Genomic DNA, 24895 nt, shown 5'->3' with positions numbered 1-24895 from the left:
CAATATTTATTTCCAAAACAGTACAATCTTAGTTCAGCAGCAGACTTCATTTTATATGGCTTCAAGGGAAGAAGTACAATGGAACAGTACATAGAAGAGAAATCCTTTAGAGTTACTAAATAGGATATAGAGTTACTACTATAGGATCCTGAAGGCAAACCTTGCCAGCAAAACTCTAAGCAAAGAAGGCCTTAAGAAACTCTGATGTTACTAAATAAACATCCCTTCTGCTCCTTCTCCAAAATAACCAAATCAAGCTCAGGACATCCTTGATTTGCTTGGAGACTAAGAAAGTATTGGGAAAGCATCATGTATGCTTGCTTCCTTGCTCTTTCATAGGCGTCTGCATGGACACGCTTTGAGAGGCCGGAGTTTGAGGTGACCCCAACTCTACCTCCTCACAAGGATGACTTGAGGTTTTTGCCTTTCAGTCGAGAGGCAGATTTGTCATTTGGGTCTGGTTTTAAATAACTTGGTGCTGCTGGTATGCGTATTAAATGACTAAATGCAAGTACAGAGGTGCTCAGTTTCTGAATCCTAAATAGCTTTGGAGAAGAGATGGATTCCCAGATAGTCAAACTGTGTGAAAGAGCTGCTGTTTGCATCCTGCGGTGCTCTTCTGGGCACATCTTCTGAATTCTGCTGAACTGGCATGACACATAGGTGCTAAGACAGCGATACGTACAACTAGGATCTCAGAGGATGTATTCTTGCTCTAAAGGTGTTTCCGGTCTTCTGGCTTCTTAGTAGCTGACATCTCTGTTGAGCATCTCTTTAAGGATTCCTGGGAAAAATACATTTTGAAACACACTTTCACCAGAAATCTGTGTGCAGTTAGTCATACTTTGTGAGTTTGATGTTCAGAATAATATATCAAGGATAGATTTTAGGAGGACAGCGTCCAATTTTTTTTTACTCTTTAGCAAAATTGCTGTTCCTTAACATCCTGCGATTGGACTTGGAAGACAACGAAAAGATGGATGAAGATCTTTGTATTTAATCTCCATTCCCTAATGCCACTCTGACTCCATGAAGTCATTCTGACCATTTATAACTTTTAGTATTCAGAACACAGCAGTAATGATAAGAAGAAATGAAGAAGGTGGAGAGGGGTGTGTGCTAATGGGCTTCAATTCTGCGTGTTAGAGCATCTCAGGATTATGCCTCGCGTACGTATCCACAGGCAACTCTGCTGCTCGTAGCAGATTTCCTGTGATCAAACATGTGACTTAAGTACTGTGGCTCCAGTAGGAGTGCAGCAAGAGAGTCTCGGTGACACTATCTCCCTTCTCCCCTTGCCACAGCTCTGGAGTTCTTCAGACTGGTTGGAAGATTCCCTCCAAGAATAAGATCTTCTAAATACCACAGAATATTCACTTCTGTTGCAACTGTTATAGCCGATTTCATTTTCTTATCTTAGTTGTGCAATATGCTTTTATTATTTCAGATTATATTTAACATTTTATGTGTGTAGCTTCATTTTCATTCACAGAGTGAAGTCTTCCATGGGGACTTGATACTTATGACACTGCCATTCAATGTTAATGTTTCTTACAACTGAATTTTACTTCCTGTTGTTACTGATGCTGTAGTGCCATCGATTCCATATCTGATAATCTAAGGCATGCAGTAGAAGTATTGCTGCTTCTAATTTTCCTTATGTGAAATATTTATAGCTCAGTCATGTTAAAGAAGCATCTCGAAATGTCCTGTGTTTCAGAAGTTAGGCAAAAAGCATTCCACAAGTCTTCACTGTGGCCTTCACAGGGTGAAAAAAATAAGCAATTTGGTTCCATGTGGATTATGTTCATTGCCTCCCAAGGACTTTAGATGCCATCCTTGGTCAGTGGCGTGTCATGTTCCTGAAGGTCCTAACATAGGCAGGACTCAAGAACGATCACCTTTCATTTTAGCTTCTCCTGCAACAATCCTTGCTTCATTGTAAAGAATTGGTTTTTTTTCTAAAACTTGCTCTTTGATAATGTTCCTTTAGAACGTAGCAGTTACTCATAAACATTGTTATTGTTGATGATGCTTTCAGAGGGTGATGAAGAAGATGAAGCTAACAAAATAGAAGCTTTACATAAGAGAAGAAACCTTTTGGCTGCCTTCAGCAAGCTGATAATTTATGACATTGTGGACATGCACGCAGCAGCAGATATCTTCAAACACTATATGAAGGTACAGCTCTGTGTATTCTCCTCTTCCTAACTGAACACAGGCGGCAGTGTCAGGGCCCCTCTTTCTCTCCCTTCCAGTGCAGTAGTTAATGGTTGTACACTATAGAAAGCTTTTCCAGCTTTATTGGATTTTTTTTGCAATAGTTTTTCCTTTCTAAATCACACCTGCCACTGAGAAGCAGTAAGCTCTGAAGTTCCCGTCCAGTGTAGCAGGAGCACCTTATTTAAAGGCAGCACCAAAAGTTGGTCCTACAAGGTGCTGAGTATGTCCAGAGAGGCTCCCCTTTACAGAGAATTTCTTATCCTGCTCCTCAAATTCATTCCTAGAATCCACAATAACACTTATCTGTTCAGGGGTGTGCACTAACTGAATGTCTCAGCAACTTACGCTGCTTCCATACAGTATTTGGGTCTGATGAAATTCGGAAAGACTTGCTGCTCAGCTCCCACTGCACCCTGTACTGGCGAGTTTACCTGCCAGAAAACAGGCACGTTAGCAGTCCTGGCACTGCCAAGCAACACAAAGCCCCTCAGCTTATACCAAATTGCCAGGTATACCTCACCTGTCGCCCTGTCAGGGATCAGCCATCACAAAGATGGCAATCAAGGAGGAAAAACTGGATGATAGAGTGGGGAGCAGTTCCCTTACTATATATAGTGCTTGAGATGTTGGTGTGAAATACACAGAATTTGACTTTAAATCCTGCTGAAAAACCCCAATGCACACTCTAGCCATCAGCCAGGTCACTGCTCAGGGTTAGTCTTGCTTGGGGATTTTTCTCCAGAGCAGACGTTTTAAACTGAAGCTGCCATACTCCAGGTTAGTTTCCTACCTGCTGCTCTAGGTTGGTCTTCTCCTCTTCCCACACCCCTCCTTCTCCTGAAATTGGGGGAGAGCGAGAGAAATTTAATTTCAATTAGAATACAAACCAGAAGGATGTCTGTACCAAAGAAGGCAGGAGCAGTGTTTTAGAGGGAATTAAAATAAGTGGTTGCAAATGCATAAATGTTAATGAGGCTGAAAGAATACTGTTTGGAAAAAAGAAATTATATTCTTAGCCTGGAAATTTTAATGATTATACAGGCTTTTATACCCAAATGGTCAGAACCATTGGCTGTGGTTTTCAGCAACCATTCTTCTAACATAAAGAAAATCAGCACTTGAGACTGACTGATTCCTTACTCAGCTTTCTGGCTTCGGTGCATTCCGTTCTTGGCCATCTAACTCACCTTGTACTGTATATGGACCTTCACACCTGTGTGCTAGGGTCTGTTGTTGAAAAGTGTGTTAATTCAATGTAACGTTGTTTCTTAGAATTTGCAGCCATGGGTCACTTTCATCAAATATTTAGTTTGAGGTAGGAAATACTCTTTTGTTTGTTTTTCAGCATATTTGTTACAAAAGGTAATAACAAATACAGAAGTTCCTTACCTCCTTGCTGGGTGCAGGCTACCCAATCAGTTTAAATTTTGATATTGAAACATTGCCTCCCACTCACACAAAATATCTGGATTTGGGACTAAGTTTTTTGGCAACCGCTGCCTTTTCAAAACAAGAACTACAAGTAATCTTTCTATCAGGAAAACTGTAAGAAATTGTATAACAGGTTCAATTTAAAGATTTAAAGAGGGATTTTTCCACGTTTTTTCCTAGTACTACAATGACTATGGAGATATCATTAAGGAAACGCTGAGCAAAACAAGGCAAATTGATAAAATCCAGTGTGCAAAGACACTCATTCTCAGTTTGCAACAGGTAAGAATATTGATTTTTGTTAGAAATGCCTCACTGCAGAAAATACTGGACAGGATTTCTCTGGTGCCCTTTACAATGAAGCAGAAAATACTACACGCCTGTTAAGAGATTGTCTGGCTCCTCATTCAGGCTGTCGCCGGTCGTTTGTCTCTGTACTCTGTCTCATTAAGCCCACACTGGCAAAGTTTTGGCCAGATTACAATGGAAGAAGGGGAGAGAAGAGCCTTGAAGGCAATTGGTCCGAGCTGATTCAGAGCCTTTGTTTACAGGAACCTAGTGAGCAAGAAGAATTAGGATGACTTTTTCTTATAATTAGCTGGAAGTAATATATCTTCTTTACATTTTGTCTAAACACTGATTGATTTTCCAAACTTCAAGTTAATTAGTTTAAATCTTCCAATGTTGTTTAACGTGGGTTTGCCTGAAAAATTTGCTTTACATCAACCATAAATTATTGGCTGGATGATGAAATCCATCCTTGTTCTGCCAACAGCACAAAGTGTGGGCTTCACTGAATACCATTTAGGCCCTTGAAGTACCAGCTACACCCGTTACATATATAAATGAGATGTCTCCAAATCAGCTGAGCCTCCCAAATTTCATTCCAGAGCACTAAGGGATTCCCTGTAGCAATCTGGAAGCTGAGAGATACCTGTGAAAACTTGAGAAAAACAGATGTACTTCCAGAAGAATCAACGAGTGTCAAAGTAGCTCCTGTCTTTAAAACTTGGAGAGAGGAAGAAGGCAGGTGCCAGAGATCAGTCAGCCTAATATCATTTCATGGAAAAAAAGAATAATTAGATGGCCTATTTGCAAGCGCCTAAGCGATAGGTAACAGCCAGTATGAATTTGTCAAGGAGAAATCATGTCAAATTAAGCTGCTTTCATTAATGGTGTGGTAACAGAGCTTGTTGATATCAGAGAAACAGTAGATTTAATGTGATTTAGTATTGTCCCTGACACTGTCTCCCTTGATATTCTTGTTAGCAAGTTAGGAAAATGTGCTCTAAATGGCAATACTAGGAGATATAGAACCGATTGGAAAACTACTGAGTAGTTCGTTATTGTACTGGAAGGGCATTATCCAGCAGGCTTTGAAGGCATTTACCTAGTAATGCTGTTCAGATACTCGTTTAGTCTCGGGTGATGGAATAGAAATTTTGGTTCCTAAATTCACAGAAGATGCTGATCCGGTGGGTGATGTAGGTATTTTAGAAAACAGCATAAGAATGCAGAATCATCTCTACGAGTTGGGAGAATAAGAGATGCAATTCAGTGAAGGTAAGTGCAAAATTCTGTTGGAGAGTTATCATCTGCACGAGTCCAAGATGGGGGACAACTGGCAAACAGCAGTTATACGGAAGAAAATAGAAACTGAAGGGGATTAGAAGTTGAATATAGGAGAATTCCGTGACATCTCTGTGAAAAAAAGTCATTGTCATGTCCACTCTTAGGCGTAACAGGTTACCAACAGTCGTCTTTCTCAGGAAAAGTGTTTTCTAGCTCAGAGATTTTAACAACTGAATTCTTTCTCTAGCTGTTTAATGAGCTCGTGCAGGAGCAAGGCCCCAATTTGGACAGGACGTCTGCCCATGTTAGTGGGATTAAGGAACTGGCCCGTCGGTTTGCCCTCACTTTTGGCTTGGATCAGATCAAGACGAGAGAGGCTGTGGCCACACTGCACAAGTGAGTGGTGGTAAATAAACTAGATTTTTATATTAACTTCAGATTAAAAGTTTTGCCTTTTTCTAAAGCATGCCTTTTCTAAGGGTACGTAATCCTAACAGGTCCTGGAACAGTAATGTATTTTTTCTAATTTATGTAGAAAAATAGTGGAAGGTGTACATGTATGCATGTAAGAAAGGAATTAAAACTAGCTGCTACCTAGTTATTTGTTGGAATTTATTGGAATGGCCCTGTTTGTCTATCTCAGGTAAAGCCACTGGTCTTACAGGTATTGGTGTGGACTGTACCTAACAACTGTAGATAGTTCCTTGTACCACGCCACTGTGGATTCTGTAGGCACCAAGGGCTTTTATGAAAATGTTCCAAAAGCACTTCGGAAATTATTTTTTTTAGTGGATTGAAGCTTTTTATGTAACTACTGTGTAGGGAAGTATAGGAAGGTGCTGCTAAATTTAAATTACAATTTTCCCATGCCATAAGAAGGTAAAATATTAAAGTTTGCTATCTCAGAGACTTAAGTCATTAAGACTAAGATTAGCGAAGCATGATCAATATGCCACCAGACACTGTCCTGTGACAAACAAAAGAGAAGTCAAGACATGCAATGCACCCTTACTGAATAATGTGAAAGTAAATTGTTCTCTTCAGTCTCAAACGATAGAGCAAAGACAAGGCAGAGATGCATGTATCAATGCATCTGTCCATGTACTGGTAAGTAAATTCTCTTCTCTGACTCGTGGTGCAAAAGTTGTATCTTGCTGCACCTGCCATACTATTCTTGTTCCAAGCTTCTGCTTCGTGCAGAAACAAGAGGGAGGAATTGGCTGTTGCTGCCCAGGCAGTGGCTTCCAGCACCTGCCACGTTCCTTAGATTGTGGTAACTTCCTTCTTACCATGTGACTCACAAAAAGTTCTCTTGGAGATTGAATCCTCACAAATGGAGAGGGAATTCCCCATTGTCCAAAAGTAGCTGTTTGCTAGTAATGAAAAAGAAAAAGTTACCATGAGATATAAGATATAAAGAATTTCATCACAGTTCAGATTTTAGGCAACATTTGTCTAATTTTGTTACAAATGTCTGAAAATTTTAATATTTCTTTATTGTAGAGATGGCATAGAGTTTGCCTTCAAATATCAGAATCAAAAAGGACAAGACTATCCACCTCCTAACCTTGCTTTCCTTGAAGTGCTTAGTGAATTTTCTTCGAAACTCTTGCGACAGGACAAAAAGACTGTGTAAGTAACGCTCCGGTTTCTGCGGTGGGCTTTGCTGGGCTCTGTCAATCTCTGCAGTGTGTGTTTAAGCTCTCTGCTTTGAGGTTTTCACAGTCTAACGGGGGCTAGAGGAAGTCCCAGTGAGACATTTCACATACGTAGATGTTCATTGTTTTATATTTTAAAGTAATAAAAATAAATGAGAAAGGGACAATCAGATGCACCGATGAGGTGAGTTTGAGACCTTACAAAACAATGTTCCTTAAAATTTCCCATGGGGCACTGAAAATAAAAAACAATCTTTTTTAAGGGAAAAAAAATAAATGTTAGCAGTGCAGGAAATTTACAGGCCTGTAAACACTGCAGTAACATCTGTTTCTGTTAGATATTTGCATAAAATGTAAACATACATTTGTGATTTATTTTAATATACTGAGTGATACTGGGAAATAAAGGTTTGTGAAGGCTTCTGTTACTGGCACAACAGGATGGAGGAAGAGGCTGAGGGAGGACACCACTGTTGGCTAGGACAGAGCAGGGTGGGAGAGACCTGGCAGGCTGAAACAAGCAGCCTGAATTTGTTACGGTGGGTAATTGCTGCAGATGAAACACTGGAAATGAAAGAAATCAGAGTGATTGTTGATAACATCTGAATAAAGAGCACGAAATGCTGGTTTATGAGCAACATGTGACCAGACTGTCAAGAGGGGCTGCGGATATCAACAGAATTGGCAAAGAGAAAACTGCGTTAGCAAGGGCAAATCCGTAGTAAAGACGTTCTCAGCATCACTGCGGAGATAACGCTCAACGCTTCTCATACGTTATGTAGCAAATACCCAGGATTTGGCCACAGTGCAGCAGGAGTAAGGGGAAAAGGAAGAGGGCCCCAGTCAAAGATCAGCCGAGCACTACGTGCCCAGTGTAGAACTGAATTCTTTGAATGACTGTTTAAAAAATGCAATTGCCAAATCTTTCGATTTATGGTTGTAGAGATCTTTCCAGTCAGTTTTCTGTCCACAATGAGCGTAAGTCACATGTATCTACTGTAACTACCTCAACTGACTCTTTCTGTCAAGCTTCTCTGTAGTTTTTCTGTGAAGTTTCTTCTGTGAAGACATTTGTTTTAAAGGACTTTTCTATTAGGGCTGGCAATTACGAATATTATGGCTTTATCTGTGTCATAAGACATGCATCTGGGTTAGCTTTGTGTAGTTTTTAACGTATACACGCTTGAACCAATGTAATTTTTTATTGTATCAGTGATTTGTCAGTTCAGCAAACACAGTGGCAGAAATAGTTAAACGAGCTTGAGAGCTGGATGATCCAGTTGGGCTGCCTTGGCACTCAGTTCTTGAAACTGCTCTTCATCATTATATCCTTGAATCTCGTCAGCCTCTGTCCTGTTCTTGAGGACAGGACTTCAGGATAATAGGATCTTGTAACCATCTTCCTAGCTGAATCGTAGGTTCTCCTCATCTGCTAGTTTAAGTGCCGTTAGCCTGATTCCTATTTAATTTAGTGAAGCTTTTCCTTCCTGTACAGCAATCAACCCCTCCACAAGTTCCTCCAGTGTCTAAAATTTAAAGTTACATCATTCCGTACAGTTTACCTGACAGCTTAATTTGACCTGATCCTTTGCATAAAATTCAGTACTTCAGGAGATCTTGTTCTTTAGCCTTCTACGTTGCCATTTAAAATTTTTTCTCAAAGGTTCTCCTTCTCCACTCACTGGTGCCCACATACACGACCACTGGCTGCTTTTGCAGGACTGTAAAGATGCAGTGATGGAATCCATTTCTCCTGCTTTTCGCTGTCTTTATCGTAGTCACCTGAGCTATTTGCTTTAGCCGAATTTGAAGACTGGTGAAAAGAAATAGGCCCTTTAGGACATGATTTATCTGGTCTGTGCTAAATTACTGCTTTAAGACGAGTTCAGACGTGCCCCAGATTCCATGGGCTGTGGTGACTGTGAAAAGAGTCAAGATAACTTGCTTACATGTGAAGATTCCTTTTGGAGACATCTGCGTTCCTTCCCTTGAGAGCTCTGTGTCCCGCAGTGCCTCACTGACATGACATGACGTACTCAGCTGTACTCTGGGTAGTTGGTTTGCCCCTCCAATCCCCAGGGACCTCTCCCCCTCCCTCCAAAGGGCTTGCCTGTGAACAGGAAGGTACGTGACCACCATCTGGTGGAGAAGTCCTGCACACAGGGTCACTGACCTCCCTCCCTGGCCTGGGCTCCTCCTGCCAAGTGACTGTCCCTAAACTCAGCCACAGGCTGGTAGTCCAGAGGCAGAAGTGCTCTAGAATGACCCTGAAAGTCTGGTGAACGTGTATCTGCCTGTCAACAAGTGATGCCCAGTGCAGTTGCTCCCCACCTGCTGACCAACGCCCAGCCTGTCCCCAGCTAGTGATCCTGAAGGAGAGAAATCCCAAAACGGCAATCCTGGAAGAGAGTGAGTGAGCTTCCCAGCCAACCTTCCTCTATGCCCTGAGCATGACATTGCATGATCTGGAATATCCCATTGGCCAATTTGGGCCTAAGCCAGGGATTGTGGGTCCGTTGCTCCGGCTATGCTCCCTCCCAGTTTGTTGTGCACCTGCACACTGGCAAAGCACGGGAAGTTGGAAGGTCCTTGATGTCTTAGCAACAACTAAAACCATCAGTGTGTTATCAGCATTCTTCTCACACCACATCCCATACTAAATCCAAAACACAGTGCTCTTCCAGCTACTAAGAAGAAAATCGACTCTATCCCAGCCAAAACCAGGACACTGCCATTCCTGTCACGGTTCAGCAAACACCGCTCTTTTGATCTTTCCAGTTTTTCCAATAGCCATTTATGGACTTATTCAAATCTATGGATTTAAAATAAACTATGCATTTAAGGTGCCAGGCTCTTACACCAAGCATAAAAAGTTTTGTACTAATGCAGGTACAAACACACAAGGCAGATACGGCAGGGAAACGCCGAGGAATTAATCTTACACAGTATAGAGGAGAATCGCCCTGCGGAGGCGTTTGTTTATTTGTTTCTCTCAAATGGAGACCGTTAGCTTAGACTAGACATCAGTTGTTGGGTGTCTGAAGTCAGGAGAGATGGAGCCCCAGCGTGGTGTTCTTACTTCTAGAAATTCAGAGTTTCTCTCCTCATTGAAGCTGGCAAGAACTGCCAGTATGGAGCAACTCTAAAAGGCAGAGCAAAAGCTGCCTGGAGTTTGGCATCGAATCAGTAAAGAACCCCCAAGTGGTGGTGTTCTTCCTTCTTCACAATTTGGGCATAACCTGTGCACTCTCGTTTCGTAAATAGAAACTGGATGCAGGAAAAGTCCTTATTTTCCAAGACTGTTCCACAGGTAAAGTCTCTAAAGTCATGAAGCACTCCGGTGTTGTACTGTAAAGGGACTGTAAAGAGAGAGAGAATAAAGCAAGACTTTCCCTTTCAGTGCAAGGTTTGGATCTCGCTCAGCGTACACATGAGAAGGGCAAGGAAGCAGTCGCAGCGTTGAATAAAACAGTAGACGGGAAAACTGCTGGTCTTGGGCAAAGTCATCCTATTCACTGAATCAAAACAAATCCCATTAAAAATTGGATGTGATTGTTACCCAGGCATATACAGTGTGGCTCCGTGTCCTGTCCGGATACGTACGCCGCGTCAGAAGTTTGAGCCTGCCATGAGCTGACAGAGGAAAAGAGAGATCGGGAGTGCATTTCCATGCAGAATTTGTGGGTTTGACTCCCACTGATGACATTGAAGTCATGATCAAAGGGGGGCACCCTAATGGATCTGCAGGAAGGGTGGAGGTCATGTCAAAGAATCCTGAGGTGTCTTGCCTCAATTCTGAATGCTTGATTCTGCAGCTTGAAAGTCACTGGAATTCAGTCCACTTTTATGTGGATTTGCATATTCATTTTAAGGACTACTTCTAATACTATCATTAAATAAGCAATGGAAAAACAAAACAACCCAACTGCCCTCCAGACCATACACAGGAGGGAGATTATTTGGTTCCTCTCATAAGTTAACAGGCGTACGTTGGACTTCTCCATGGCAGTGGAACAGATCTCCCTTTTTTTATTGACAAACAACTGTTTGCGCTTGAGGAAACCATTTTTCTTGTTCCAAGATGCAAAAGGATACCCTATGTCCTCACACTGGTGGTTGTACTTCAGTCTGCCTGTTGACACAGTAGCCATGCACAGAAGTGGCTTCCTCGCAGTGCGGAATAGAAAAGGAATTCGCCTCGAGCATGCTGTGAAGGACCGTGGACAAACGTGGGAGGAAGATGTTGGGAGAGAACGTTCTGTGTTGTTTATCTGTGAACAGCCTGTGCAGGATGAACCACGTCACTGTGTTTTGAGGGAGTGAGGTGTATGCTGATTCAGTCAGAGGTGCAATGCCCTGCCAGCAAATGTTATTAAATAAAAATAAGGAAACACCACTTGGGGTTCGCATTGAGCTCTCAGCAATGTGAAGAGGGCTTGCAGGTAATGGCAGAGGGAACAATGTGCTGCGCCTCTGTACTCACTGTCTTGTCTTTGCAGTCACTCCTACTTAGAGAAGTTCCTCACAGAACAGATGATGGAGAGAAGAGAAGATGTGTGGCTTCCACTCATTTCCTACAGAAACTCACTAGTTACGGGCGGCGAAGACGACAGGATGTCCGTTAACAGTGGAAGCAGCAGCAGCAAAGCCTCTTCAGTGCGGAATAAGAAAGGTCGACCACCGCTCCACAAAAAGAGAGTAGAAGGTTTGTATGGCTTTAGGTTGCCTGGTAGAGGCATTTCTCATTTCCTACGTATCTTACAGCCTTCCTTCTTAGCAGCCCTTATGGTTTCTATCAATTAATGCTGAAATAGATGATTTATTCTGTATGTAGTAAAAACAAGGCATCTGTTCTGCAAATTCCTATCAAGCTTGAACACTTCTTTATGAGAAATGCCATTGCTAGCCCCTGTTCTTGTCTATCTCCACCAAGATTTGCAGATTCAGAACTGTTAAAAGCTGTTGTTGAAGTTGGAAACAGGTGGTGTTTGTGGAGTTACCTGCTCTACATCTTTCTCAGTCACAGGCTTCTGGTTTCCTGCCTATGCTCCAGTCTGGAGCGTTGTTAATTCACAGGGTGTTGGAGCAAACCCAAGGCACAAATTCTCATAAACATTTTTGCAGGACCGCTGGAGAATACTGAAAAGACACCTTTTTTTGTTTAAAATGGTATTGCTATCCAGTGTCTTGTGTTTACTCCTTCGGTGACTTCAGGCTTGTTTGTCAGGAATTTGGCTATGATAGCAAATTTCTTGCAAGATTGCATCTGTTCCTGGTTAATCTGTGTAATGTCGTGTGTACTCCCGTGAATATAAATTTACTGTTTCACTACAGAGTAGGTGTAAGTGGGATCTTTAAACTTCAGGGATTTTTCCAAGGTTGGTCTCTACAACAGTAACTCCTCAGTGAGAAACCTCATACCAATTTGCCTGAATATACAGCATTTTCCCAAATATTCTTCAAAAGTTTGTCCGTGTGCACTTCTACACAGGATCAGGTCCATTCTCCACTGCAGCTCACGTTGAGCAGTACGTGCACCAAGTCCTTCAGTGTCTTACAGCCAACATAGGGTTTAGGTAGATAAAACACTGCTTCCTTTCCTCAGACACCGTTTTGCTTCCTTCAGGATGCCATGTTTTTCACAGAATTCAACTGCTGAGGGTTTTTTTTCTTTCCTCTTGTTACTATTTTCATTCTCTTTTCTTGTACTCTACCAATAGCCTTTTTTTCTGCCCTGGGAAGTGTAGCAACATCTTTGCTTCCCTGTAAAGTGAGTCTCAGTCTTACAACGTAGTGTTTATGGTGTTTGCCTCATGTTTTTTCATGTCCTCCTCTTTCAGTGATCAGTAGAAGGCAGAATTGACCTGCAGCTCTTTACATTTGAATATCCCCTTTCTTTGCAACAGCTGTGGTCCTGAATTTTCCACAAACACCACTGACTTAAAAATTATGTAGGCCCAAAACAAGGTCACTCAGCTGTTTGTTGAGCTGCTGAAAGATCTCAATGCACAGCAGTTTCCACCAGGAGATCATCTAGCTGTGTAACACAGACTGTGCCAAGACTCACTGTGGGTCTGACAGTACTGGGACATCCGCAGAGGGTACGGGGGTCTGTTTACGTTCTGCCTGGTAGACAATGGAACGGAAAAGTTACCAGCAGGTGCTCTCTAAGGACAGCAGCGCCACAAGCTCCATGGCCTTTCCATACATAGAGGGAAATGCAGTGCAAGCACCCGAAGTCTTGCTTTAGACATGTAGCGATACGGGGTGTTTGATATGTTAAAACCCCCTCCACAATAACACAGACGGTCGGATACCACCTACTTGATTTTTGGATGCTTCTTGATGTGCAGTAGGCATTACTGGTTGCGTTATGCCCTAAGTATACTTCCTTTTGAATCTTGGAAAAAGGAAAGCCAAGAAAACCTGGAGCCCGGTTGTCTGTATTTTTCACAGGCATAGATTTCTGTCTTATTTTGATGTACCAGTAATGAAGTAATCAGAGATTTAATCCTCAGGAATAAGGACTTTACTGTTCACTCGTCTGTGTAGCTTGAGCTGTGAAGAACCAGCCTTAACAAACAGCTGGTTGCCTGCAAATTAACTGATGGTCCATATGTAGTTCGTACACCAGTCTTTGTTGGGTTTTGACCTTTATGTATTTTTATAACTCTTCCAAAAGTCCTAGCTCTAATCTTAATCTGGCAGTACAGTTACAAATGTGGACCTCTTTGTAAATCCTGCTAAGATATTTGTTTCCATTAAATTCTACTCATAAAGGAACTAAACAAGGGCAGGGTCACTGCATAAAAGCGCATATCTTTGCATCGAAGAACCGTAACTAGTCCCCTGTGGTTCCTTTCTCACCTAAATCCAACATCTATTGGGTTCGGCAGACTGTCCAGCTCGGAGAACATTCCCTGTTGCTACTGAAAGTAAATCTGCTCTGTGACATTTCTTCATAATGCCTTAAGGAAATCAAACATACATAGGATTAAAAAAAAAAAAAATCTCTAACATTGTAAAGGGTTCAAAGATAAATTCAGGAATAAATAGGGAACTTTATATGCCCAAAGGGTAATAAAAGATGTAGGAAAAATGAGAAGATCCATTGAGATCCCCATCTATTTTCTTGCCACACATTTTTTCCTGTTACTAAATCTGTGATCTTGTCTCCTCCTCTCTTGTCGCCTTCCCTGTCTTCCACTTGCTCCAGCAACTTGCATTATTTTTTTACACGTCTCTTGCCTACACACTTGTCTGCTCTGTCACATTCTCCTCAAGTCCCCCCTCGTCCTTCCTCTCTGGTTTGCTCCCTTCCCAGTATGAGCACACCATCCCACGTCTACCTTTGGCCACCTTCCCACCTCCATTCCTCCCATCTGCTCTAAACTCTAAATCCACGGTCTGAAATCACCAGGTGGAGTCCTCACCAGCCAGACCACTTCCCTTATGTAAAACGCCTCCTCTGTACTCCACTGAAATGGTTCGTACTTCAGTTCCTGTGCTGACCAGTTTGGGTTTAATCCTCCACCCTCAGCTGAGTGTTTAACTGCATCTTGGTTGCTGTGTGCCTGTGAGATGAACAGTCTTATATTGAAATTGTAAGGCCAGGAATTGGGAATTATCCTTGTTACATGTGTGCAGGACACGATGATTTAGGTAGTGCTGCGACACATTGTTTGTTTACAATGGGGTTTGCTTGTTAAATATTTCTACTTTAAATTCTTGTTATTGCTGGGAGTAGCTGGTAATCCTTCTGGGAAAGGACACAAAATTAAATTACAGCTGAAAGCTTTATCATCTCGAGTGTTTATCCAGTTGATCTCTTAAAGGCACACCTCTTTTAAAAGACTATGAACTATGGAAAATCCAGTCTGGAGAAGGTGCTGCCACTGAAATGAACGGGATTGAAGTGTGTCCGTAGGCGGAAGGCTGTTGTTACTGCCCGTTCAGGGAGCTGGCCGCACGGATCCCGAAGGCACTAATGCTGCGCTGCGCGTTGCCAGAGCTGCCTCAGTGACTGGAAATGCTCTTGTTCTAGATGAGAGCCTGGAAGGCTCGTGGCTGAGCAGAAGTGAAAACATACACACTCCGGGGACTCTGCAAGCACCGCAGCTCACCTCAACCGTCCTGAGAGAGAACACTAGGCAAATGGGAGAGCAGATCCAGGAGCACGAGTCGGAGCAGGGATCTGAGCAAGATTTTTTACACAAGTAAGTGTTGGAATTTCGTTTCCAAATACAGTGAGCCAGTGGCTCCATATGAGTGATTATGGAGCCACAGTGAGTCTGTGGCTCCATAAGTGCAGCGCTGATTTGCAAAAGCAACTGGAAATGTCTTGGCTATAGCTCAGCAATACTTTGATTATTCTCAGTTCCCAGGAAAACTATGTTGTAACGAAATCATGGTGGCAATTGCTTATGTTAAAATTATCTCATCGCATAACCATGGCGATTATGGTCAAATCTTCCCAGCGTTTGTGGCCCCAGGCTGGACTGAACTGTTTCTCTGAAGGTCTGTTGGATGTTCTCTTTTCTTTCTCCCTGCTCTAGGTCATAGTACAGTTAATTTCTCCAGACATCCTAACGGATTTCTTGTAAATTAACTCTTCAGTCCAGCTCTAGCTGCTGAGCTACTAATTCCTGTTTCCAGGGTAATTGCCTGCAGGCAATTTTATTTTGCCCTAAATTATATATATACTTTTTGTCACTCAGCTCCCATTTTATCACTTCCATCTCGAGGGGAAAAATGTTGGCTGTTATCTGTCAGTAGCTTATTTAAGAACAGAGAAGTCTGCAGAAAATGCGATTATGTGATATTTCTATTACTTTGAAGATACAGAATAACAGTATCTGGTTTGGAGACTGGTTTATAACTTTTATAGGCAAATTTACTGGTCTGATTTATCTGCTATAAAAATTACGTTGTGCTGGCCAGATGAGCCAGATTATGCCTCTTGGTTTTCCTCCAGCTTTTGTCCATGTTTTTCTTGCTACACGTTCCCCAGCTTCCCAATGCTTCCTGAATGTGCACTTGCCCTGTTCGATCCTAAACTTTACTGCTTCATCCTGCCTGCTTTCATCATAGTATTTTCTAAATAGAAATAATTAATCATGGTCATTGTGCCTGGGAAGACAAACTGGTCTCCAGTGACAAGGGTATATGTGTTCCTCCATCTTGTACGTTTAAAGTTCACCAGTTTGTGACCATAGGCTCTTATAAAATCTGAGCAACTGCGGAAGCAACGTGCTCTTTTGAAACTTAACCTCTTCTTCTGCCTTGCTCGTGTGCGTACGGTGCACAGGCATCAGCAGTGCAACGTGCTAAACCTTGGCACAATCCGTTAGTCAGTGCCCACCACGAGAGGTACTTGCAGCTCAGCTGGCTGCAAATACCTGTTCATTTTAGAGCACGTGATGTTTGGCATCTCCATAAATGAGCTCAGCCGACTTTCTTTCCCCATATGAACCACGCAAGGTCACCGTAAGGCACGGTGAACACGGGGGCAGGCTGGCCGGGCTGCTGCGCAGCGCAGGCCGGGATAGGTGTGGTCCTGCCTTGTGTGGGTCTGAGTTTTCCGTGCTGTGCTGTCTGGAAGGAAGGAGGGCTGGCGTGTGAACGGGTGAAGGCAGGGCATGCCTGGCCGGGCATTTCCTCACCGGCGCAGCTCAGACTGGCAGGTAACCCCAGCCTGCCACAAAGACAGCACAGCTGAGCAAGAGCCTCCGTTCACGCAGTCCCAGAGCATCTTTTCCCCTTAATCCCACGGTGTGGCAGGTCTGGGTTGACTCTCGATTCCCTTTCTGAGGTCAAGGATTTCCCTCCCAAACTCCTGCCTCCCCAAATGTTGCCATAACTTCTAGATTATAAGGAAGATGTTGTGGCTCTCAATTTCTCCTTAAAATTTTTCTACTCTGCAGTAAAAACAAAACAGAGAAAATGGCTGAAGCAGAACTTTCTTTCTGACTCCGTCTGATCTCACCTGCCACTAACACTTAGTTACGGAAAGCGGGACAGCTTCCGTCACTGCATTGGACCCCTGAGCCTGATGAGCAGCCACTGCCTCAAGCTGAGGGACAACCGTCCCCTTTTCGGGGGTGAGGCTGAACCAGGCTCTTCACCCTGGGCTGGAGCCTCTGTTTGTCCTGTCGCGGATGAACGCTGCGAGCAGAGCGCTGCTGAGCAAAGGCAGACAGCGTCACTCTCCGCTCCGTTCCTTTCAAAGAGTCAGATTCCACGTGCAAGTTCACAGTGTGACCTGACGGTGGAGAATCCTTTCCTTTCCACCAGGAGTTCCTGCCACACACATTTCCTACAGATCAGCTTAGGAGAGCTAAAAAATAAAATAAACACAGAGCAGTCAGTTGCTGAACAAACGGGGTTAATCATGTCCAGAGAATGTTTTGTTCCAGGATGTTTTCACCAGGGTTATCCCTGTTTATGATGTCGATCTTATCAGGGTATGAGACTGCACAAGAAAATAAAATCCGGTGTTGCTCTCGGAGAGCCGCACTGAGTTTCCTACCGTCTCCTTGTGCTGCAATACACGGATGATGTCAAACGCACTGCTGTCTACTGCTGGATTTAGATGGCGTTGGAAGCGCAGCCTTGCAGGCGTTCCGTGTGCAGAAGTTACTGGATGCTTCAGTTGACTTGAGTAGATATTTAAAAACTTTTTGTTTTTCACTGGATGAGACATTTTTGGTTTAAAATGTGTGTCAGTTATTAATTTGGATCTGTTCTCACTCCTGTTTTGCTTGAGTCAATGAAGTAGGATTTAATAAAATGGATTTCAGAAGTGCTCCCACTTAGGTGCACCCACTCTGATGAAGGAGCAATGTCAGCATTTCGTGTAGCTGCTTTTATTACAACAACTAATGGATTTTTTGTGCACCTACAGTGAAAGGAGACAGGTTGTGGAAGGGAATCCAGAAGATGTGTACAATGATGGAAGTGATTTAAATATCTGAATCCAAAGCGTGGCCGGACAGAAAACTTGAGCGGATAGATACTGTCTTAAAACAAGCCAGCTCGGAATTGGGGGTGGTGTCAGTCCTAACGCTGCTTTACGTTTGTCAGTCCCCAGATGCAGATCTCCTGGCTGGGCCAACAGAAGTTAGAAGATCTAAATCGGAAGGACAGGACAGGAATGAACTACATGAAAGGGAGAACCGGCGTACGGCACGCAGTGTAAGTGTTGGCGATCCACAGCTCCAGCGCGGAACCATTTGAGGTCACAGTGCTGTGTTTTAAATGGTGCCTTTCCTGGGCTGGTGCCAGTGATCTCTGTGACATTTTAACTCTTGGTAAGCCAGAGTAACAGCTTTGTCATGCTGGAATTATTCTGTGACCACAGGCAGGTGCCTAGTGAACGGGGCATGTGGTGCAACTACCCGTAATTCTCCCCCAGTCGTTACCTGTTTCCCTTTTCAGGGGGTTTCCATGAAGCACCATGGTTGGTCTGTTAAGTAATTCCCAGTTAACCCTTCCATGTTGTTGTGCTACGTGCTCTGGTGCCAATCCAGCCAAGTCTTTCTGCACATAAGTACTTTCCAGGATGGGGACCAGAGTCTCTAGCAAGATCAAGTCCTTACAGTGTTAGAAACTGGTTGTGGAGTCACTGCTGGATTCCCTTGGATTTACCCGTGATCCTGGCAAACAGTGTAACTCCTTTTTGTAAAAGGGCAAGCACACACAGTGAGGTTCTTGCCCTTTTCTTGTTAGGGACAAATTTAATTACTGTTTATAATGACATTACACAGGAAAGAAGGCAGAGCCAGTTCTAGGTTTGTTTTCACATCAGATTTTTCCCAGTTAATGCTGGAGAAAGCGTGCTGGCTTTATTCTCAGCTTAGGGTTTTACGTGAAGGTATTAAGGGCTAGGATTTGTGCATTCTTTTTAATGACGAAGATGAAGGTTGGGAAATGTAAATGCCTGGAAATGACTTTCTCTTTCTATTTATTTAATCAGACGAGGTCTAATGGAAGATGACGCTGAGCCCATCTTTGAAGATGTAATGATGTCCTCACGAGGTCAGCTAGAGGATATGAACGAAGAATTTGAGGACACAATGGTCATTGATCTGGTCAGTAAATCTTTTTTAATGGCAAGTTTAAAATGGATGGAAGATAATTTTAAAGGAATTTTAGAAGCGATACAGTACAAATGGACTCTCTAGAATCCACTGACAATGTTTGATTCAGGTTGTTGGGTGACATTATGAAGAGTTCGGAAGCAGTACAGTCTAAGGGTATTCCAGGTGGTGTTGCCGTCCCTATGCTATTGTCACAGCCATCATTAACTCTTTTGCTGACACGGCCCTTTCTGCAGCCACCCTGTGGTCTCACTGCTCCAGCCACATTGTTGCTGTTGTTTCCTGCTGTTTGGTCTCTGGGAGGTGGAGTGGGCAGGGGATCCTTACTCAAGGTGCAGTTAGGTTGCAGCCATGCACAGAGTTGTGCTGGCGCAGCAGAAGGGAGAGCAGGCAGCAGCGGCTGGCGTGAGGCAATGCCTTACGCCGGCCATGCTCCTGAACAGGTCATAGTGTCAGGTGGCAACCACAGGCCCTTCCGTGGCAAGGTGCTGCCTACAGGCAGGGTGTCCTTTGCAGAGGTGATAGCCTCACCGGCCTCTCTGCTCAGAATGGGCACTGTCCTTGTCACAGGGAAGAGGATCTGTTTGCGTTACACGCCTCAGCGCTTTTGTGGCTCTCCGTTCATATCCGAACGACAAGGCTTAGGTTACTCTAGGACTGGGCTGTAATGTTTTGGAAAGAAAAATTAGGCAAGAATTCAGTGCTGCTGCTGAATACCGTAAGTAAAGTAAAATCTCTCTTTCCCTGGTAATCCAAGGCAAGGAAATGGAGGAATCGATCACACCAGCGAAGCTCACGTTTACTCTTACGTTCCTAGGGAAGGACAACACTGTGTTCAGTCCTCAGAAACATTATGACATCTTAAATACCATTTTTTTCTAAGTCCATTTTGTGACCGTGTCAGAGCTAGAGTTTCACCATAAACTCGACGGCACACAGACAGTTAAAAGACAGTTTTTACGCACTGTAATACAAGAACATCGTTAAGTCAGCAAGAGCCGTAGGCAAGTCCGTAGCTATGAGCACAGGCTGAAAACGACTTCGGAATCCATCCGCGATCCATCCCATTCCTTAAATAAACGTCAACGTAGGCCGTTCTCTCCTGCGTCCGGGCCTACGTTTGTACCTGAGCTTTGGTGGCACTCCGTGCAAAGCTGCTCTGTAGCACGTTGGTAGCCATGGGCTGCAGAGCCACAGGTCTGTTGTGCCGTGGTGACGGGTGCGCTGCTCTAACATGGCTGACTCCTCTTTCCAGCCACCTTCGAGAAACCGGCGGGAACGGGCCGAGCTGAGGCCAGACTTCTTTGACTCCGCAGCTATCATCGAGGATGATTCAGTAAGCCTTCACTCCTATCGCTTCCTCTTTTTCTGAGGTTCTTTTTGATTCTCACTGCGCCTCATTAACTGCTGTCTTTCAAATCGTTTTTCCAGGGATTTGGAATGCCTATGTTCTGAAGTCTGGGGAAGACATTTTACAAATTTGGAACTCTATTGTTTAGAGCTAGAGGCCTATATACTGTGATAGCTTGTATGAAAACCACATTTTTGATGTGATACGGTTTGATTTTTAACCAAATGATTGAGGTCAACCCCTTTTTGTAGTGACAGAAGGAAGAGGAACTTCTTAATGACGCAAAGGAATGTTGGCCAATCCAGTCACCTCAGAAGGGCTGACCTAAAAAATCATTTGTATCCCTGTTCTTGACTGTCCTAATACAGATTTTTTTTTTTTTTTCCTGGATGAGGAGGAAGTTTTAAATTGTTAAGACAGCTGTCGAAATAAACACTGTTCTACATATGTTTTCTGAAAACAACCTTGAGTGAAAACAGAACTTTTTAACTTTATTTTTCTGCTGTACAATTTAAAACAGTTTTAACATTTGCCTTTTTATGTTTTAAAAGCTAGCCATTTTTATTAAACCTCTGCCTATCAGCCATTGACTAGCAATGACGCTCTAAGCAGGTCGTTCTGGCTACAGAAAAGTGTTTTTGAGCACACTGGATCTGATTAACAGTATGGTACGCTTATATCCTCTCATAGGCATCGAGAAGAACACTCTCATAGAAGAGGTTAGAATTCTAATGACGTGCATCTCTGCCAAAAAATTTCAGATTCTGATATGATAAACCCAGATTTTATACTCTTGAGAAGATTTATTTTTATTTATAATGGGACATAAAGTAAGAGATGTCCGCGAAGCCACTTTTCCAACAGATGCTGTGTAACATTCATTTTATATAGCACATGGGGACACAAAAACAGTAAATTTTCTATTGGTACTTGCTCTGTGCATTTTTAGCAACTTATACCAGCAAATAAAGTATTCTCAGTAAAACACACAAATGGTTCTCAAGTAATCACTTTGCTGTTTTTACTACCTACTTCAAGCCCTGCCAACCCAAGGTACATAAACAGCAACTTTCCTAGTAAGAAAAGAAGTCAAGGGTGGGGGAAAGGAATCACTTTAGCATACTAAAAGCAATTTTAACTGTACCATAACAAAAAAAGTCTACTTTCCATGCCGTAAATACCCTTTTGCGCTATTTTTGTAAATTAATTTTGCCAGTTAGGAGTACTGTATGTGCTGCATAGAAATTTGTGCTTAGATGGTGAAGTTCTTAAGCTTACAATGGAATACAGCTACATTTTCAGTGTTAACTGTGCATATTACGAGTAATTCTTTGGGAAAAAGATATGATTTTTCAAAAAAGTTAAAAACATCAAAAAAAACCAACAGAAACCCCAAAACATTCTCAGCTAATTCATTGTAACGAGAGATTTTTCAATGTCTTCAATAATTTGGAATTTCATTATGCTTCGATTTTATGACTCTGCCTAGTAGCTGCTACTTAGTTACAACTGGCCGGATCCCGGAGGTGCTGGCCATCCACAACGTGCACTGACTCCTGTATCTCTGAGAATCAGCCCCAAAACGTTAATCTCCCTTTCTGCATTCTAATATGAGCATTTGAGATACAAAGCAGATTATTGCCCCACTTGGAGCACAGCAGTTTGAGAGGTGCTTTTTTTTAGCAACTGCGAAATAATCACGGAGCTTTTTTTTTCTGTTAGGAGCTTACTGAAAAACAAAACGTTAATGCCCAGCGCTTACTTGCTGGGAGGGAAAAGATTCTAATTTTGCAAACAAACCAGCGTTTCACTCAGCTGAGGTTTGTTTCCTACAACACGTGCAGTTCTCAGCCATGGTTGCCAAAAATGTTTGCCAAGGTAATGCAGCCGTTCCACAGCTGTCAGCTGGGTGATGTGTAAAACCTGAGCCGTAGCTGGAACTTTATAAACCAACGTTACCTCCCTCCTCCTTCTGTCCACCCCGGAGTAACGGGTGGGCAGGAACGGCTGCATTACACTGTCACCACGATACTCCTGTGAGCATAGTAGCATAATCAATGCTGCCTGGTTTGAGTCATAGTCTCAGACGAACCTTGTGCTTCACAGTCCTCTGTGTGGAAAACTGATTCCTAATTTAACATTGTAGAACACTGTATAACAAACATTTATTATCACGGTACCTGCAAGGGGTTTCCAGTTCAGTTTGCAGTCAATAGGTTTTTGTATTATGAGTGTCTCCTTGATTGGTTTTGCTAGTAATTCTGTAAATTGTACATTTACAATATGAGGTTTTTTTTTTTTCCTTTTGTACAATTTAAAACTGATGCTTCACCTTTCATTTAATAAACTATTCAAAATCATGAGTATGATGAGCACCCTCTTCACTATAACTTTCTTTTTTAAATGCTCGTTTGGGCCATCACATCTTGTCATCCCATTTATTAGCAGCCAAAGGAAATACTGAAAGGTGGTTCTCACACAGTCCAGGTTCACAGCCAGGTGCCATACAGCAACCGCACCCCATCAGCCTCAGAGCAAAGGAAAATCCCTGGCTAGCCTATTTTTTTTTTTTTTTTTCCCTCTCCACAGCGGTGAATTTTTAGTTTTTGGTTGATCTGGGGGGTTTACTGTGAAATTGCTGTAAACCTGGTAAGTCATCTTCTCACGGGTTGGGAGAGTCGCATTGTTAAAACTTGTCATTGTTGGAACTGTCACAAATATTGAGAAGAATTCCGCTCTCCTGCCCTGTACGTCTTACGTGATCTGGACCAGGGAAGAAGTGGAGGAGGTAATGGCTCTAGCAACCAGCTGGGCTAAATGAAGTTTTACCGATTCCTGAAACTAAACGTCCTCTTGCTGTTCTCATGTCTTGGAGAAAGAGGTGCTATTTTTGTCCAACCCATGAATGATTTCATCTCTGTAGCGCTAAAGAAAACTGACTTGTTTATCATCTGGCCCACTTCCTAAAGAAAAATCGTCTGAGTCAGGAAAAGTAACACGATCCACAGGTGAGAGACAGGGAAGGATTCAAGGTCCGAACTGCACTCTAGGTCTACTTTTGAGACACAGCCCCAACGCCGAACCTCCGCTTGCAAGTTAAGCTCAACTCCTGGTGCACAGTAAGTAACTTGTCATGCTGCTAAGTTCAAGGGCTGCTCTCTGTTGAAAGGATTTTATTTTACATCTGTTGTTTCTGCAGCTGACCGGAATTCAAGAGAATCCCGAGTTGTGTGGCCAGAGCAGTTTTCCCGTGTGTTTCCAAAATGTTGTGCTGGTAGAGCGACTGACTGCTTGGAAACTGAGAGGAAACAAAGCCAAATTCTTGGGCCAGCAAGGGATAAAAGAGAGGATGAAGCCTACAGAACTAATGAGGTTAGGAGACAATTGAGCACAGTTGTACTTTTTTCTCTGTGACAGTGAGGATTGGGTTTCTCATTTAGTGTCTCCTCCTGACTCCGGACAGGCTGAAAAACTCTGTGCCTGTCGCTTCCCTTAACACAGCTTTTGCCTCTGAACTTGGGACAGCCACCAGCCACTCTCCCAGCAACTACCTACCTTTGAAAAATCCTCTTGCTCCTTACAAACTCTTGACTACATCTCTTCTCAAAATTAACTAAGAACTCACTTCATGGCACTGACCCCCAACATAGTAACGTTCCAGTTTACCTTCCCTTGTCGTTGCAGCCAGCTCTGTTCCCAGGGGCACCTGCTCAGAGTGAGTGTTGCTGCTGAGACACAACCAGGTACGTTTGGGCAGCCACCTCAGAGGTGCGTGCAGCCAGGACAGACTATCTGTAACCCAAATGATCATCTCTAGCTACGACAAAAACCTGTGGGGCTGGGACTCATACTCCAAATGTCCTGCTGTCCTGTGTTTTCACATCTTTCCCCTCCCTCCCCAGGTGCAGGCCCCAAGCTCCACGGCTGCACTCACCAGGGCACCAGCTGCACCACCTGGGAAGAGATGCTACCTGGGAAGTCGCCATCTGACCTTTTTCCACTTCAGGTGCGTGCTCGGGGCGTGAAGAGAAGCGGCTGCGGTGTGCAGGTAGGGTAGTTCTCTGCCTTATGGTAACACAGTGCCATCAGTTACTGAGGCTGCTTACAACAGGCAGGTCGTGACAGGACGTCAGGTGCTCGGCAGCTGTTTGCAGCGGTGCCAAACGCGACGGCAGCCGTTACTCACTGCCTCTGGGGCTGCACTTGAAACGCAGCTTCTAATGAGTGGAGTGAGCACAGGGCCCATCGGCAGCAACATCTACTGCAGCAGTTCCTTGCAAGTCTGGGAAATAATCCTAGAAAAAATGAGGCTGGAAGGCACCTGTGGAGCTCCCTATTTCAGCCCTCTGCTGAGGGAGGAAAGCCCCCCCATGCTCAGGGAAAAGAATTTCTATGTGCCACCAGAAACGCCCTTTTTCCCATTTGGATGCATTGTCTCTTGTCCTTCAAGAGGAGGCAGGATGGATCTCCTCTCTCCCATCTGTGCCCACAGCCTGGAGGTCACCGTTACCAACCCGAGGCCCGCTCTTGCTGCGGCCAGCACGTCAGAGTCGCAACTCAGG

At 43.5% G+C, this 24895-nt stretch overlaps 1 protein-coding gene across 1 annotated transcript in view; it reads left to right on the top strand.

Annotated features, from left to right (window-relative positions):
* Positions 1-21721, top strand: part of STAG1 (STAG1 cohesin complex component) — a 170082-nt gene extending 148361 nt beyond the window's left edge. The window contains exons 25-34 of the mRNA XM_086618038.1: positions 2042-2181; positions 3835-3936; positions 5474-5622; positions 6730-6858; positions 11384-11589; positions 14929-15100; positions 17967-18077; positions 18859-18973; positions 20238-20318; positions 20414-21721. Coding sequence (XP_086474164.1) covers positions 2042-2181; positions 3835-3936; positions 5474-5622; positions 6730-6858; positions 11384-11589; positions 14929-15100; positions 17967-18077; positions 18859-18973; positions 20238-20318; positions 20414-20437 — 1229 coding nt within the window. The 3' untranslated portion in view covers positions 20438-21721. The remainder of the gene's footprint in view (positions 1-2041; positions 2182-3834; positions 3937-5473; positions 5623-6729; positions 6859-11383; positions 11590-14928; positions 15101-17966; positions 18078-18858; positions 18974-20237; positions 20319-20413) is intronic.
* The last annotated feature ends 3174 nt before the right edge of the window (positions 21722-24895 follow it).

Source organism: Tauraco erythrolophus, chromosome 11, assembly GCF_009769465.1.
Source record: "Tauraco erythrolophus isolate bTauEry1 chromosome 11, bTauEry1.pri, whole genome shotgun sequence".
NCBI classification, from domain to species: domain Eukaryota; kingdom Metazoa; phylum Chordata; class Aves; order Musophagiformes; family Musophagidae; genus Tauraco; species Tauraco erythrolophus.
The sequence above is the reverse complement of the archived record's forward strand: the minus strand, read 5'-3'. Positions and strand labels throughout refer to the sequence as shown.